Source organism: Mastigoproctus giganteus, chromosome 13 (genome assembly GCF_048544385.1).
Source record: "Mastigoproctus giganteus isolate SK-2022 chromosome 13, ASM4854438v1, whole genome shotgun sequence".
NCBI lineage: Eukaryota > Metazoa > Arthropoda > Arachnida > Uropygi > Thelyphonidae > Mastigoproctus > Mastigoproctus giganteus.
In genome coordinates this window covers 34,004,093-34,022,422 of record NC_143587.1, presented here as the reverse complement: position 1 = coordinate 34,022,422, position 18,330 = coordinate 34,004,093, and the positions used below count along the sequence as shown (strand labels likewise).

General features: G+C 35.5%; 1 protein-coding gene across 1 annotated transcript in view; it reads right to left on the bottom strand.

Annotated features, from left to right (window-relative positions):
• Positions 1–5,551: 5,551 nt before the first annotated feature.
• The window catches only part of LOC150075938 (uncharacterized), a 29,886-nt gene continuing 17,107 nt past the window's right edge, over positions 5,552–18,330 (bottom strand). The window contains exon 4 of the mRNA XM_090387216.1: positions 5,552–5,814. Within this exon, the coding sequence (XP_090243342.1) occupies positions 5,552–5,814 (263 nt within the window). The remainder of the gene's footprint in view (positions 5,815–18,330) is intronic.

Here is an 18,330-nt window from a genome sequence, read left to right as displayed (position 1 = left end):
TAGATCTATTTATTTATGTACTTAGATATGTGTTTAAATCTCTACTTTAAGAAATAGAGATATTGTACATAGCACATTGTGTGTGTGTGAGTGTGTGTGTACACACACACACACACACACACACACACACTGCATTGCTCAGATATATATATATATATCTGAGCAATGCAGATCGCATGCATATACTGATTTTTCAATTTCATTAAAATATTTTAACTAATCATAATATTAAAGGTTTTAACTAACACACTGCTGAAATAGTATATTGGTCTAAAATTGAAAATAAGGATAGCTACCCACTGATTCACACTATCCCTCAACTGCTTTTAAGCACAAAATTAAGTAGCTTAATGTGTGAAATGTCACAAATAAAAAACACAAATCAAAATAATTAAAATATGGCATACTAAACTGTGCCATTAATATTAACAAGTTACAATATATTTCAAACAAAACTATCAAAAGCACTAATCCATCACAACTACAGTTATACTGACATTATAATGACAAATGCTTAAGGTTGAGTATCCAAAAGTGATATATCTCTAAAACAGCCTTTCAGGACATTGACAATTCAAAAGTAACACTATATTGAAATATAAATTAAATCAAAGAAGAACGTATGTGATATTATTGCAAGATGACAAAATTAAAATTACAGTTTCATGTACTAAAAAGTGTTTAATTTGAATTTAATCAACTTGAAATATAAATTGACAAAGTGCAACTTCTATTAAAACACAGGGAAAACTAGAGGAACATGTGGAAAGTATAATTTTAATAAAAATAAAAATAAAATTTCATTAAAGTAATTATTTCGATTTATATGGGATTGAATTTTTCTCTTATAACTAATTCCTCAATTAAAAATTCAATCTACTTGTGAATATAAATTGGCCTGCCGACAGTATTTGGAAAGCACTGTTTACACTTTCACTGTTTTGAAGACTAAATGCTCAAGGCATAATACGTTATGGGTTGAAATTAACTATATAATATCAGCGTAAATACAGCACTGTTTACCCATAAGTTTAACTACATATGTAGTGTAACAGCATCATTTAAATTTTATCTCATATTGTGGCTACCTTCACAACAAGTTACCAGGTATTGCACTACTTCAAATAAATAATGCTTCTCTAGTAGAGGAGGCTACTGTTATTTATTCTCGGTGGGCACCACTGCCCAGACGCATTTCAGAGCTTGTTAACTCACTCATCAGTGGGCGGGCAGGTACCCTGGTAATGCAGACATGCCATCACGGTTGCGAAATTAATTCCACAATATGAGAAATGCCAAATGGAAAAAACTTTCACTGTGTAGAATAGCTTTTCCAACAATAAGATCTTTCATATAGTAAGGCACACTTTGTTAAAATGTCAAGAGCTTAATTAAGCTATACTATTTCTTAACTGTTATAATATTCAGTTGATAATTCATCTTTAATTTATTGCAAGTTGATTAATCTCCAACATCAACACTGATGTTGGAGAGTTATATTTTTAAACATCTAAACAAAATTTACCTTGGTTGCTAGAAGTTGTTTTCCAATTGTTTACTGATAAATATTAGAAGTTAATACCCAGAGAAAGTAATCCCAACTGTATAAATGACTTTCTACATGAGTGAGAAGCTAAATTGGCCTCTATCACTCCCGCTTGTTCTTTTCAGTTTGGTAAACAAAATGTATAGACATAGTTCCCCTTGCAGTATGCATCAGCAATGATTCTCGGCTAAACCACCACCCCTATCCTCTCCTGGATGGTCCAGGAGAGGATAGGGGTGGTGAACCTTTTATTGCAGCATGTCATCTAAGGACAGATCCAGCTGTCATGATCAATACTCCTCCCAACTGGAATCATGTCTAGCACTACTAAATGTTTTTGTAACTTTGTAATTGTAATAAAAAATTAAAACAATTTTAAATTTAATATAGTTTAATGAATAAGCTAATGAATAAGCATTTGTCTTTGCAAAATTGATGTGAAGGGCTCACTAACACCCCACTTGTACTAAATTAAAGCTAAAAAGTTGTGAATACAAACCCTAAGTTCTCATCATGTTGAAACCTGGGTCATAATTTTTTGACAATAAAAATGGAATTTAAACTGTATGTATTTAGCTTCATTTCTGAAATTTCAATCAGTTAAATATTTTTTCCCACTGGGAGTCCTTCCACTAACAAGGGTTGCAGTTACTAGTGGCATGTAGGCTGGACATCTCTGGTCCAGAGATACCAACGTTTTTGCTGCATTTGGCTGAGAAATTTCTAGACCCTTTTTATCCTACAATTCAGATGAAGGCATGTTTCCTTTTTTTTTTTTTCATAAAGCAGAGTTTAGATATGGTCTTCATTCTAATCTTTAATGATATTTGCATAATGCTTCAACTTTATATTTGTTTATCACTTTATGGAAAAATTTATAACCAGAAAAAGTACTAATTTCTTGTAACTTTTTTCAAAACTTTTACAGTAAAACCTCACTAATTTAGGTTTCACTAAGTCAGATACTCTATGATTCAGTTCTGCCTTTTTTTTTTATTATTATATATGTATCATATTTTTACAGAATGAATATTTTTATAAAATTATCATTGTCGAAAAATCTTTACATCTTGATTTTGTTAATAGGATTTTAGCAGTCAAATTAATGCTTCACTATTCCTCCCATTTTAACTTTCTTGTGCAGATGCTATACTCTCACCAGATCTTTATTAAAATTTTTTTTTAGTAATTTAGGTGAATTTATCAGACACACACATTGACCTACATCTACCAGTACCTGGATTTACAAAATTCCACAGGCATTATTATTTACCATCTGTGTGTAGGAAAGGCTTCTCTTTTTGTATTTATGGTACTTCTGATTATGTCCTCAATGACTTTATATTAGTTTTGCCACTTGGCACTAATTTGGAGAAGTCTGGATTCAAGTCCTATTGGAGACTGGAGGAATTCTTAAAGGCTTTTTAAGTGAGGCTGTAATCAGCCTAACAAAACTGGAGGGACCAGGGCTCCCCGTGAGTTATTTTGGATTTTTCTGCCAGCACAACATCCAAATTGCCTATTAACACACATTTGTGCAGACAAATGACCACTTAAATGCTCATTGACCACTATGACTAAAAGTAGTCAATGAGCCCAAACATCTCCAAACAGCTTCTGTTGGCTGTGTACAATAATAAAATTGATGTACATCAATACTTATATATATATTGAAACTTGATTAGCTTCAATTAAACAAACTGTATAAATCAGAGATTACCAAAATGGGGAGTGCACCCTTCCCCCTGGGGAAGAGAGGTACATGCTGTTTTATTCCAGCTTTATTTTTTCCATCATTTCATAAATTTTATTTCATCATTTTATTCCATTAATTTCACAAATATTATTTCAATTTTCAAGATTTAATGTATTGAAGTATACATTAACTTATAAAATGTATACTCATAGCTACATTTTATGTAAAATATGTTTATTTCACTTCTTTTGGAAGGGAATGTAAAATTTATTAAAGGGGTGCAAGGTATAAAAGTTTGGAACTTATGGAATAAATACAATTTGCTTTTAAATTTAAATTTTTAAATTTTTCTGTTTATACTCCGGCACGACCACATTTTTTTCATAACTGTAAAGTATACTAGCTATTGTGATTGCATTCCTGTGAATATTAGCTCAATTGTTCTTCTTTATTTACATTCTACTACTGTATTATTACATGGTGCAATATGCCTTGAGATCTAGACATTATTACATGCCTTGAAAGTTTCACCTACTATTGAATTATTGTAATTTGTTTGGTGCAGAAACACACACACACACACACAAAATGTATCATATTTACAATACCTGTGTACAAGTTTGCACTAAAATTAGAAGTGTGTGGGTATATATATTTCAGGTAAATATTGTAGTATTTTAAGCTGATGCATATCCATTGGGCATTGGGTTCCAATCCCAGTCTGCTACAAGTACCAAACAAAGTAAATTTAACTTTCAGTCCCATATTATCAAAATTAAATGGGATATACCAGAATTGAAAACAGGTAATTAATAATAGTAAAACTATTATTGGGACTACAGAAATGGGTATGCATGAGACATTCATTTTGTATGGCTATCTGTCCATTCAGTCTCCTGACGTAGTAGCAGAGAGATGGCCAAGTGGATCGATGTAATTTTTCCATTTCCTCCCTACGTGGTTCTGTAGCTATAAGATCATACAAATTCAAATTCAGTATTTAGCTAGTGAAATTATGATTTAACATTAATAATGAAAAGTAGGCAAACCAGCTACTGCTAGCACACCAAATTGCTAGTTAGCACCATTAGGCCTTAATGACATCCAAGTTATAAATACACTAGCAAAAATGGATCCAAATATAAACAGGGTAATGCCCCAAGTAGAACAATGTAATATAATGTTTAATTGATAATTATTACAATAGCATTAATGCCACTCACTAAAGCACCAATCTGACAATTGAAAACTCCAATTTGAAAATTAATAGTTTATTCCTTTATAGCACATGAAACATAAAATAAAGTGCATATATATAAATAATAATTTATATATATACATGCATACACTTCTAATTTTAGTGCAAACTGGTAGAAATTTGTGTGAATTGGTAGCTGCTGAATGCTGAATCAATTATATACACCAATTAATTCGGCAGCTACCAGTTCACACAAGAACAGAATTTTTGTTATACCGATCTCTAGTAAATATTTGGACAGCAATGTAGGCATCCACTCACTGATTTGCCATCATGTGACTACTTCTTGTAGAACTATTTGAAGAACAAGGTATTTTCAAGGATGTTGCTCTCACTTATAGATCACGACTAGGCTGTTATTTAAAAGAATAATGGTATACCACAAAAAATATTAGAAAAAGGAAAAGATCACTGAAAACACTGATCTCCATTTTAGGAAACTTAAGAAAACAAATATTGAAAACATTTTAAACACATCTGTCTTTAAAAAAAGATTGAAGCTGTACCACTAAATGGTTTCTCTTTCCTTTGTATACCTTCAATTGTAATAAGGACAATGAATTCCGAAATGTAATCCATTTCTATGACCTACTCTGCATGGTGCCAATAATAATAAATATAAATAAAATAATAAATATATAATAAACACTACAATATATATATATATATATATATATATATATATATATATATATATATATATTAAGTACTCTTCTGGAATCTGGGAAAAAACATTGATAAAAATAAGTAATTTCCTTAAGAAGGATTAAAAAGAAACAAATACCAATAAAACATGCATTCTCTTCACGCACTTTTTGAATTTATAGCAATTAAAAAATCTGAGAAAAGAAACATAGGTAATTTAACTATTGTGAAGTATTCATTTAACAATGCTAAAACTGTCAATTTTGTTAAAACAAAGCAATGGAATTAAAAGTAACTATATAACTTGGTTTTAAAAAATAATTACTATTTATCCATAGCTTCATTCTGACAACAAAATAGGATTTTAAGACAAAAAATAAATTAGAAGGATAACAAAATCCCAGGGTCAAAGCTCATCATGAAGCTTCAAACCCATCCACCATTCATCTATTTGATTAACAGCATGCCAATCAACCAGGAACCACCAATCATGAACATATTTTGGTCTGTGATTACGATGCTTAAGATAATAAGCATGTTCCCATATGTCAATTCCAAGGACTGGCCACAAGCCATCACTGAGTGGCAAATCCTGATTTGCTGTTGAAACAATAACTAGATCTTGTGGATTATCTGGATCTGTACGATTTCTACAAAGCCACACATAGCCTGAAATAAGAAAGCACCAATATATATTTATAAATTAGCATCATAAAACAGAAAGAAAAATGCAGAGATATTTCAACAGAATAAGAAATAGTATCAGTAGTGGCAAATGATGTGAGGAGGCAAATCTATGCAATATCAGCCAAAAAAAAAAAAAAAAAACTACTTACCTCATCCATCCATCCATCCCTTTAATAATTTGCCCAATTCTTCCTTAAATTTATAATTTATTCAAACTACTCACCTCCACAACACCAGATGGTAGTTTGTTCCAACAATAAATTACTCTCTGGTTGAAAGCTTTTCAATTTAAGTTTATGTCCCCCTGTGTGTGTTGTCTGATAAAGAGTAATAATGCCATCAACATTTGGTTTAATCAATCCATTAAAGCCTCAAACACTTCAATCAAGTCCCCTTGCAGGTGCTTAGTTTCCAAACATTGCAATTTACAGAACTGAATAATCTTTCATGGAGAGAGTAGTAAGGCCTTTCATGGTAAAAGTATCCTTTTGTCCTTGACTTCCAGACCTCTATGAAGTACTCAAGATGTGGCTGAACTCTTGTCTTATACAATGGAATAAATACCTCCTAATCCCTGCTGAGAAAATTCCTCTATATCATTGACAGAAAATGGTAATGATCCCACAAATTTATAAATTTTACAGGATTAATCAGATAACTGTATACTGTTAAATAAATTGGCATTCAATGAATCCCTTTCATTCTTTCCACCGTGTGTATATATACACACACACACACAGCAGTGGCCACATAGGTTGCATCACCCTCTTAAAGATTATTATTTACTTAACTCCCTATATAGGTAAAATTATATCATCTCAAGACACTATTACATCATTCTGTAAAACTAGTGTTATATCATGTCATCGTTCTGTAATATTAGAGTGGGATTACATCATCTTGTTTATAAAAGCATCCACCTGCTGCAGTCTGTCTTTGTCTTCACTTTGTATTCAACAGCAGTATGACATGCACTGAGTTAACTCCAAGGAAGAAAAGCATAATTATGTTCTTGATAGGGAGGCTTTTCTAGTTGACATGACTGCAAAAGTTGGCTGTAACCAGTCTACTGAGTCAAGGTTACTTAAAAAGGAATGTGAGACAAGAGATGTCAAAAGAAAATCTATAACCAGGCTGAAAGAAAAATGTACTGCAGCACAGGATAGAGTTTGAAACATCTATGTCTCTGTGATCATCATGCAAGTTCCACAGACCTAAAATCCATGTAGGAAGGAGAACATACTGGAGTAAATGCAAATGATAAAACTGTCGAACAAAGTGGTTTGAAAGCATAAGTCATGTAAGGAGCACTCATTGACAAAATCCACGAGGGAAAAAATGACTAACTTGAACTAAAAAACATGCTAATTGGACAATTACAACTGGAATCTGTAATATTCTCAATATTCTCTGATGAATCCAAATTTAACCTCCATGGGTCAGATGCTAAATGCTATATTTGGCATAGAACTAACAAAGCTCCTCACCCTGACTATAACCAATGAACAGTAAAGTTTCCATTGTGCCAGATGGTTTGGGAATGCATAGCAAAGGAGTGGGCAGAATACATTTTGCAAATGGTACTGTTAAATATCAACTACTACACAAAACTTTTGAGAGACTCTTCTGCCTGTCATCAGAGACCTCTTTCAAGAAAGAGAAAATTGTGTTTTACGACATGACTCTGCCACCTTGCCACACTACACATAAGGTTAGTACAACATTAAATGGCGCCTCTGTAGCCAGGTGGGAAGGAGCAGTGCATAGCACACGCTTCTTGATTAGACTGGGGTTTGAGCCTGTCACCACCAAATACGGAGGATGCGGAAAGGTCAGGGAATGACCACCGTATTTCCCGGAGCAATATGGTCTTAGTTGCTAATGCTCCTAAAAAAAAAAAACCAAACAACAAATAACAACATTAAATAATTAATTAATACTATTTATAGTATGCCAATTTTAACTTGTTTGAAACACTGATATTTGATCATTTTTTTTTTTTTTTTTTTTTTTTTTGTGAAGAAATTCATGCACAGCTATAATATCCGATCCTTATCACGGCCAGGAAACAGTCTAATCTGAACCCAAATGAAAACTGCTGGAGGGCAGAACATTGCTGCTAAAGAGTCATCAAGCAAGATAACACTGCAAGAAATCATTATTTATATGTGGTATCATAAACTAAGCAGTGATTATATGAAGAATCTGATGCACTCTATGAAAGACAAGTGAAGGGTAATTAAAGCTTGCAGTGGGCCAACAAAATACTAATATCTGCTACAGAAGACCTAATGGTATCACAACTGTATTTGTTTGCTGTTGGTACATCTTAGTACATAATTTCAAACACTGGTCACAATGAAAAGGCATTCATATGGCCTGCAATGTATTTCTGTTATTATTTCTAAATAAATGTGTCTAAATAATGTTTTGTTTATTTTCTTATCAATAAAATGCATAATCACTTTACATCAGGTATAATAAATTTGAGGGTATGGGCCAATTATTTCAATTGTAATGCTTGTTTTAAGAGAAAATTTATAGTGATACAATTTATGTGGCTGCCAATGTATATATTTATATGACAGATAAATGATACATCAATAATATATACATAAATCCTATCAAAATGGTTAAAAAAAAAAAAAAAAGGAATATAAAAAGACGAACTGCTCCAAATTTTTTAAAAATGTATATATAAATAACACTGGAATAGGTTAACAGTAATGCAGAAGAATGCCTGTTGCTGTAGTCACTGGTGATAGTAACCACTATCGCAGATAAAATACATTGTAATGCCTTGGTTATGCAAATTAATTTCTGATTTTAATAATTTTTTTAAACATCAAAAATTTTCCTTTTGATATTCTCTTTAGGAAAAGATGATTGCTTGTACCATAACTGTAATTAGTAGTAGTGGTGTATAAAATTGTTTGTTTAATTCTCATTAAATGCATTTTAGTGGTAATAAATCAAAACTTCATAAACAGCAACCAACTTTAAAATTCCTCCTTTAAGAAATCATCAAAATGAACAGTTTTACCTTAATGCTGTTACTAACATCATGTCATGTAAACAAAAACAAAAAAAATCATCAAGAGGGCCCTCAAGTTTTATTAATTTATGTATATCAAAGCATTGCTTGCTTTCTTGCATCATATGCCTCTACTAATACTAATGCTAACTTTTTTAACTTCAAACTCACTCAACTCAACTCAAACTCACATTAAACTTTTATCTCTGGTATATATGATTTTTGAGCAAATGTAAAATTTGGCATTTTTTATATTTTCTGAGAAAACTACAGACAATACTCTGATATTGCCTATAGTTTTATTTCCTTTTCAATTTTATTTTTTGTGTGGCAATAAAGAAACATATATCTTACATGCCCAACCAACCATTACTTCATGCATTGCATCTCCTGCCATATAGTACACTGTCTCTATATAAGAGCACAGCCTGGTATTACAGAATTCAATATACTGGTGGGGGGGGACAGAAGGCAAGTATCTCAGACACAGCTACTCTCTAGTGTTCTTGTACTACAGCCATGTCTTGTGTGTATCAAGGGTGAACCAACTGTGGAAGAACCACAAGCCAGAGGCCCCATAAAGGTTATCCATGTATTGCTAACCAGAGATGAGTGCAAGATATAACATACTGCCCAGAATAGATGTGCCATACATGTTGCTAATACAACATGGGGAGCATGACACATTTTAGCATGGATTATGCATTGGACACTAGTACAATTAGGCTATAATAGTTGACAGGTCACAAAATATACCTGCTGATGGTCTGTCACAAGCAGATGTGCCTATTATTAGTAGTAGATGCAATTAAACAAGCTTATAAAGCCTCAGCAAAAAAAAAAAAAAAAACTGAACAAATTTGATTGGTTATTATGATGTGGTTACAAAGGAACTGGATGCAAAAAATAATTTTGATATCATATACTTGGATTTCAGGAAAGCTTTTGACACTGTTCCACATGGAAGACTACTATACAAATTGGAGCAGAATGGTATTAAGGGTAAGTTGTTACAACGGATAAAAGGATGGTTGAGGGGGAGAAGACAGAGGGTGGTAATCAATGGGTGCTGCTCTTTGTGGACTAATGTTATTAGTGGAGTCCCACAGGGTTCGGTGTTGGGTCCACTGTTGTTTTGTATATTTATCAATGATATTGATGAAGGTATATCAGGCTTAGTATCGAAGACTGCAGATGATACAAAGGTTGGCAGGGTTGTTAATGACAGTAATGGCAGTGTGTTACTGCAACAGGATCTAGAAAATTTGGGCAGATGGGCTGAGAAATGACAACTGAAGTTTAACATTGAAAAATGCAAAGTACTGCATATGGGTAGAAGTAATCCCAGAGAAATGTACAACTGTGTGGTACTACACTTAAGGTGGTAGAAAATGAAAAAGACCTGGGAGTAATTGTGCAGTCAGATATGAAGTTTTCTGAGCAATGCAGACAGGCTGCCAGGGCAGGTCATGGGGTGTTGTCAATGATATACAGGAATTCTGCTAGCAGGGAAAAGGAGGTGATTGTCCTTCTGTATAGGGCAATGGTCAGGCCACACCTTGAGTACTGCTTGCAGATCTGGAGGCCTCATTTTAGGAAGGATGTAGATTTGCTTGAATGTGTATAGAGAAGGGCAACAAGATTAGTGAGGGGAACGAAGGGATCCTCTTATCAGGAGAGGCTTAAGTTCTGCAAATTGCAGCAGCTGGAGACTAGGCACCTGCGAAGTGATCTGATTGAGGTGTATAAGGCTTTGAATGGGTTGCGCACACTGAATTCTGATGGGATTCTTCCACTTGTTCAGATTACGAACCTAAGGGGGCATAAAATGAAATTGAGGAAGGACAGATGTAGAATAGATGTGCGGAAATTTGCCTTTAGCCAGCGGGTAATTAATTGCTGTAACAAACTTCCATCTGTCGTTGTGGAAGTTGATAGGTTAAATAAATTTAAGGAGGAACTGGACAACCATTTAGAGGGGATTGTTTTGTAATTTTTTTTTTTTTTTTTTTGGCTGATGCTGCATAAGCTCATACACTTGCTTTCTTGCATCACATGCCACTACTACTACTAAAGGTGGTACAAGGATTTTTGCCAGTATCATTGAGGATACCTTAAGGTTTAGGGAAACTGCTAGTAGAGAGGAGAAGGGTAATTTAGGTCTGCATTTATCTGATGACATGGGTCAATATAATGCTTGCACTCACCTCAAGAATTCTTGTTTTTGTCACAACAGCCAATGTTGATAAGATGTTCTGAGAGTAGCAGCATTTCAAAGAGGAGGGAAGATAAAGCTTGGGATACAAACCTAAATAACTTCAAGGGGTGTGTCAGAATAGTAAACTAAAGAAGATTACTTAGTCTTAACTAAGTTTACAGTAATGTCAAGAGTGTTTTCAATAAAATGGCTAAATCTGAACTCCTGGTTAGGACAACTAATGCTGATATACTAGGGCTAAAAGAAACATGGAGCCACCCAGAAATTGGGGGATGACGAGTTTCACTACAGTAAATATAATGTATTTAGGAAAAGATAGAGAAGATAGAAGGGGTGAAGGGGTCGTGCTTCATATAAAAAGCAGCCTGAGGCAAAAAGAGCTTTTGCCAAGTCTGAAGTTACATCTGCCAGCATAGAATCTATGTGGTATGAGTTAGTGGGAGTAATCTGCAGATTGAAAGGTTGTGAAGAGTATGACAAGAGTCTCTACATACAGATGGAATGGGCAAGTAAGCAAGAATGCCTTATTATGGGTGACTTTAATCTGCCCCAGATTGATTGGAATAAGTGGGAGGGAAACTCAGGCCCACACTTGTAGGTAGAAGGAATTTGTTTTGTAGAGACGGGATACACTTAAACAAAGGTGGTGCAAAAGTTTTTGCCAGTATTATTGAGGATACCTTAAAGGTTCAGGAAAACTGCTAGTTAGGTGGGATGTGGGTAATACTGACACACATTTATCTGATAATATTGGTCAAAGTAACTCTTACACATACCTCAAGAGTTCTTATCTGTTACCCCAACTGGACATATTATCTAAATGTTCTGGGGGCAGAAATGTTTCAAGTGAGTAGATAGCTAATGCCAGGGAAGCGAGCCTAAAAAACTTCAAGGGTTCTGTTAGGGTTGTTAAATATACAAGAACAGTAATTCTTAATTGTTTATATAGTAATGTTAGAAGTGTCGTCATTAAAATGAGCGAATTCGAACTGCTGGTTAAAACAAGTAATGCGGACATAATAAGGCTTACGGAGACGTGGTGCCACCTAGAAATTGGGGATGATGAGTTTCAGTATGGCTTGTATAATGTATTTAGGAAGGATAGGATAGATAGAAAGGGTGGTGGGGTATGACGAAAGCCTCTATATGCAAATGAAATGGGCAAGTAAGCATCAATGTCTTATTATGGGCGATTTCAATTTGCCTCTAATTGATTGGAGTAAATGGGAAGGAAACTCGACATGGGGAACAAAATTTTTAAATCAACTAGATGACTGTTATTTGTATCAACATGTCAGGGAAAGTACTAGAGAAAAGAATATCCTAGACCTCATCATCACCCATGAATCAGATGACATAACAGGGCTGACAATAGAGGAACCAGTAGCAGGAAGTGATCACAGAGTTCTACGGTGGATGATGATGACAGAGGTAGCAGTAGTAAAAGGCAAAGGAATGGGTTTTAATTTCAGAAAAGGAAATTACGATGCCTTAAGGTGCTACATGGCTCTATTAACTGGGTAGATATCACACAGAGAATGAATACAACTGAACTGTGGTATGCCTTTAAAACATTAATCACAAACACCTTGAATGCGTATTTACCATTAAAAAAAAATACTCCACGAGAAGGGTTCCAAGTTGGATGAATAATGAAGTTGCCACATTACTTGAGCAGAAAAAGGTGACATGGAAAGGTTACAGAGCAATAAAAAGTACTGAAGCCTATAACAGCTACAAGATGATCTGTAATAGAGCCACAGAAAAAGTTCGATAGGCAAAGGCAATTTATGAGAAATCACTAGCAAACAGAGCAAAGAGGGGGGATAAGGAATTCTTCACATATATAAATGCCAAGAAGAGCAGGACAAACCAGATTGGATCTTTAACGTAAGGGAAAGGGGATAGTATTAAATACACCAGCTGCCGTTGCAGATGAACTCAACAGTTATTTTGCATCGATATTTACAAATGAAAAACCTTTTGTGGCAATGGGAAATTGTGGGAGCAAAGGTGAAAAATATGTAATTAATGATATTGAAATTTCGCAAGATTATTTAATGAAAAAACTTTCGAGCCTACAGGCCAGTAAGGCTCCTGGAGTTGATGGAATATACCCTATAATCTTAAGAGTGGTGGCAAGTGAGTGCATTGAACCATTGAGGCTAATTATGCGAGCATCATTAGACTCTGGGGAGATTCCGTTGGATTGGAAAAGTGCCAATGTATCTCCTATGCATAAGGGTGGCTCTAAGAGTGAAGTTGGAAATTATCGACCTGTCAGTCTGACTTCAGTGGTAGGGAAAATCATGGAGGCAATAATCAAGGGTGGAATTCAGGATCATTTGGATAGAACTGAAATTCTCGAGGATACTCAGCATGGTTTTGTAAAGGGAAAATCATGTTTAACAAATATGGTTCGCTATTTTGAAAGGGTCACTCATGAGCTGGATTTAGGGAATAATTTCGACATTTTTTATTTAGATTTCAGCAAAGCTTTTGACTCAGTCCCACATGAGCAGTTGCTTTATAGGCTGAAACAGGCTGGAATCACTGGGAAAATCCTTAGATGGATAGCAGGATGGCTTCAGGGCAGGAGGCAGAGGGTTGTGATAAATGGCTATTCCTCAGATTGGGTTGATGTAAGAAGTGGAGTTGCCCAACGATCAGTATTAGGACCACTGTTGTTTTTAATTTTCATAAACAACATCGATGAAGGGATAGAGGACGTGATGTCTAAATTTGCAGATGATGTTAAAATTGGTAGAGTAGTTAATGATCACTGTCAAGCTGAGCTTCTTCAGAGAGACCTAGATAGACTTCAGGAATGGTCAGAAAAATGGCAGCTATGCTTTAATCCAACAAAGTGTAAGGTATTACACCTGGGAAACAGTAATCCCAAAATAACTTATTCACTTGGTAGAGTTCAACTAAACCCAGTACTGGAGGAAAGGGACTTGGGTGTTACGAAACGGTCAGACATGAAATTCTCTAAGCATTGTAAACAGGTTGCAAGGAAGGCCCATGGTGTCCTATCGATGATCTATCGAACTTTTGCAAGTAGAGATAGAGACGTGATAATCCCATTATATAAGGCTTTTGTTAGACCACACTTGGAATACTGTGTTCAAGTATGGAGACCACACTTAAAGAAAGACATCGAGCTCCTTGAAATGGTGCAAAAACGGGTAACTCGCCTGGCAAGATCGGCAAAAGGGCGTCCTTATGAAGAAAGACTTCGAATATGTAGGTTGCAGAGTTTGGAAACTAGACACATTAGAGGAGATTTGATTGAGGTGTTTAAGGCTCCGAGAGGCATCAATAAAATGAATGAGGACGAAATCTTCAAGATTATAAATGATGCTAGAACTAGGGGACATAAATTTAAGTTACAGGGGAAATGTTTAGATTGGACTGCAGGAAGTTTTATTTTAGCCAGCAAGTTATAAATTACTGGAATAAGTTGCCTACATTGGTGGTAGAGGCTGACAGTTTGAGGAAATTCAAAGGTCATCTGGATAGACCTTCGGGTGAGGGAAGTGCATAGGATAATAGGTTTAATTTCCTTTTCTTTTATTAATTATTATTATTATTTATTATATATTTTTTTTTATCATTGTTTTAATCGGGGTTTTTTTTTTTTTTTTTTTGGCTGGTGCAGCATAAGCCATAGGCTTTCTTGCACCATGCGGCCATTACTAATACTAATACTCACCACTGGGGAAAAAAACTAGATGATTATTATTTGTACCAGCATGTTAGAGAAAGTACTAGGTAGAATATTCTTGACTCATCATTACTAACAAATCAGATGACATCACAGGGATTAAATACAGGAACCCATGTCAGGAAGTGATCACGCAATTGTCAGTTGGAAGATGAAGAAAGATGTTGCAGCAGTTAAAGGTAAAAGCATGGGTTTTAACTTCAGAAGAGGAGACTTTGACAGCTTAAGGTGCGATGAATACATCTGAATTATGGAATACTTTAAAATCAAAAATCACAGAAGCTATGAAAGCATACATACCATTAAGAAAATATTGCAGGAGGAGGATGCGGAAATGGATAACTGTGGAGCTGGGCAGTCAAACAGAGCAAAAAAAGATAGAGTGGAATAGTTACAGAGCAATGAAAAGCACTGAAGCCTGCAACAGGCACAAGTTGATCTTTAATAGTACAACAAATAAGGTTAGGGAGGCCAAGGCTGTGCATGAGAAAGCATTGGCTAAGAGAGCAAAGAATGGGAATAAAGAATTTCTCATATATGTGAATACAATGAAGAAGAAGGCTAATCAGATCGGACCCTTGGAGTGTGGGAAATTCTTAGATAACCCAGCTGATACTGCAGATTAATTGAATAAGTACTTGCATTGGTCTTTACTGAAAAAATACCCTTCATATAAGAAGAGGCTGAGCCATATGAAATTAGTGATGTTGTAATTAGAGATGATTGTTTATCACAAAAACTTTTGAGCATACAGGCAAGTAAGGTTCCTGGACTTGATAGCACATACCCGGTAGTTTTGAGAGAGACCATGAAGGAGTGTATGGAACCACTGAAGTTAATTATGAGGGTATCCCTGGACTCGGAGAATATTCCTTTGGATTGGAGGAGTGCCAATGTATAAAGGCAGTTCTAAGAGTGATGTTGGTAACTACAGACCAATTAAGCTAACTTCAGTGGCAGGAAAAATCTTAGAGGCAATGATTAAGAGTGCAATCAGGGACATTTAGATAGACATGGCATTCTGAAGGACACCAAAACATGGTTTTGTTAAGGGAAAATTGTATTAAACTAACTTAGTAGGCTATTTTGACATAGTTACTCATGATCTGGATGTAGGGAACAATTTTCACAAAGTATTTGGATTTTAGCAAAGCATTTGATTTGGTCTCTCATGAGAAGTTACTGTATAAGATTGAACAGGTTTGAATTAATGATAAGATTCTATGATGGACTGCTGGGTGATTGCAGGGCAGAAGGCAGAGGGTGTGATTAATGCATATTCTTCAGATTGGTGTAATGTCAGCAGTGGGGTCCCTCAAGGATCAGTTCTTGAACCACTGTTGTTTCTCTAGGGAGTTCTCTAGGGAGGTGGAGGCCATAACTGACAAAACTGTGATAACTGAGAAGGGGTAGAGGAGACATTGTTGGAGTTAAACATAAGAAAGGCATGGTGGATGGAATCTATCCAACTGTATTAAGGGAGGCAGTGTGCGCATGCACGCACACACACACATATATATATATAACTATAATTTTATGTTTCAATAAAAAGAAATGAAAGTATGAAAGTAACCGTTTTCGAGATAATGCACATTTTCTGTTAAGATCCGCCACTGACTATGGGAGCACTAGTTTAGCAAGAAGCTGTGAATCCTTTGCTCAGGGAGATTTTATTAAACATAACATAATACATTTTTAATTTTTGGTTTCAACACAACAGGATTTTACAGATGTTACATGCTACAGGATGTTCTTTCTAACACCCTATCCTCAACATCAGGTGTTATGCTTCTGGGTCTACCTGCTCGTACTCCACGTTCTCTAAGGCGTTGATGTACCCTGATGAATGTATGCCTGTTGGGCTGCCTTCGGCGGGGAAATGCTTCTTGGTAAAAACGTGCAGTCTTGAGTGCACTGCCGTTGGCTTTACCATACATGAAGTGCATGTCCGCATACTCTTTATTGCAGTAACCGCTTTCCATGTTGGCTATCCTTTGACAAGTACTAGTATGCCTGCTACATCTCAAAGCATTGAGAGAGGGGAAAGGGAGAGAATGAGCATAACCTAACCTAAACAAACAAGTCAGTGGTGGATCCCAACTAGAAATATGCAATATCTCGAAAACGATTCACTTAAGGACCCATGTTTACTAGGCTATTTCTGCATATTGTAATCTGTACAGTTCACCTTTAAATTATTGACCATCACTTTTGAAACACCCTGTATAATTGTTTCTCCAATAAAAATTTCTTACATTTGCTGAATGTTAACTTAATTTCACAGTACATTGTTTATGTGCTATACGGAGTGCCTCAAAAATCCTGTGACCCAGATACTGTCAAGAGAGAATTTCTTGTTCACTCACAATAATGGCCTTAAGAGTAAGAGAACTGCAGATTTAATTAACAAGTACAGGTCAATGCTGAAAAAAAAAGTCAAGAGTTAGGGTTCAATTTGAAAGTGTCTGCAATTCTGCCCAGACATGATAGGAGAGAGTATATGATGAGAGCCTTGTCAATCAATTTGGTCCTGGAGAGATTTTGCAAGGCTCACGGAGTAGAATTTTTGAAGCATGGTCTGTGCTTGCTAACAGGAGAGACTGCTTCTACAGGGATGGGATACACTTAAATAGAAAGTGTGCAAGAATAATTGCTGATGCTATCAAGGCAGTGTTAGGTGGGTCAGAAAAACTGCTAGCTTTGGGGGTGGATTCACAGACCAAAGGATTACAGTAGCCACAGACAGAAGCGAAAGTGATTCTTGCACTGCTTCTATTGTAATGAGCAGCAACTTAGAGAGCAAGTTGCTGGGGATTTCAAGAGCTGCTGGATGTCATCATGGAACAAGTAAATACATGGACTGTGTTAGAGTAACTAAGAGTAAGAACAGGTGCATGTATACTTGCAAGTACACCAATGCTAGACGTATAGTAAATAAATTTGATGAAATTGAAGTGCTGATCAAGGCATCAAAGACAGATATTGTTGGGATATCAGAGACATAGTGTCACACAGATATAAGCAATGCAGAATTGGAATTTGGGGAGTACAATGTGTACAGAAAGGATAGACAGGGTAGGAAGGGAGGAGAGGTTATGCTGTTAGTTAAGAAACACACAAAATCTAAGGAAGTGCATCCAGTTAACATGGGTGGACAGAATAACGTTGAGTCTGTTTGGTGTGACATAAACACTGGGAAAGGGAAAATGAGAGTAGGAGTGTGTTATAGGCCTAATGACTGATGAGTACAATGAACAGTTGTGCACAGAAACAGAGTGGGCCGGTAAATCAGAATGTCTTATAATGGGGGATTTTAACTTTCCAGATATTGACTGGAACTTGTGGTCGGTCACTCACATGCTAGCAAGACTTATGGGGATTTATTGGATGTTTTTCTACAGTAACATGTTCGAGGGACAACCAGAGAGAGAGAGTAACACTCTTGACCTTACCAATGGTGAATTCTAAATAGGAAGCCTTCAGGGACTTAATATTGGAGGCTATTAGTCTTTTCATACC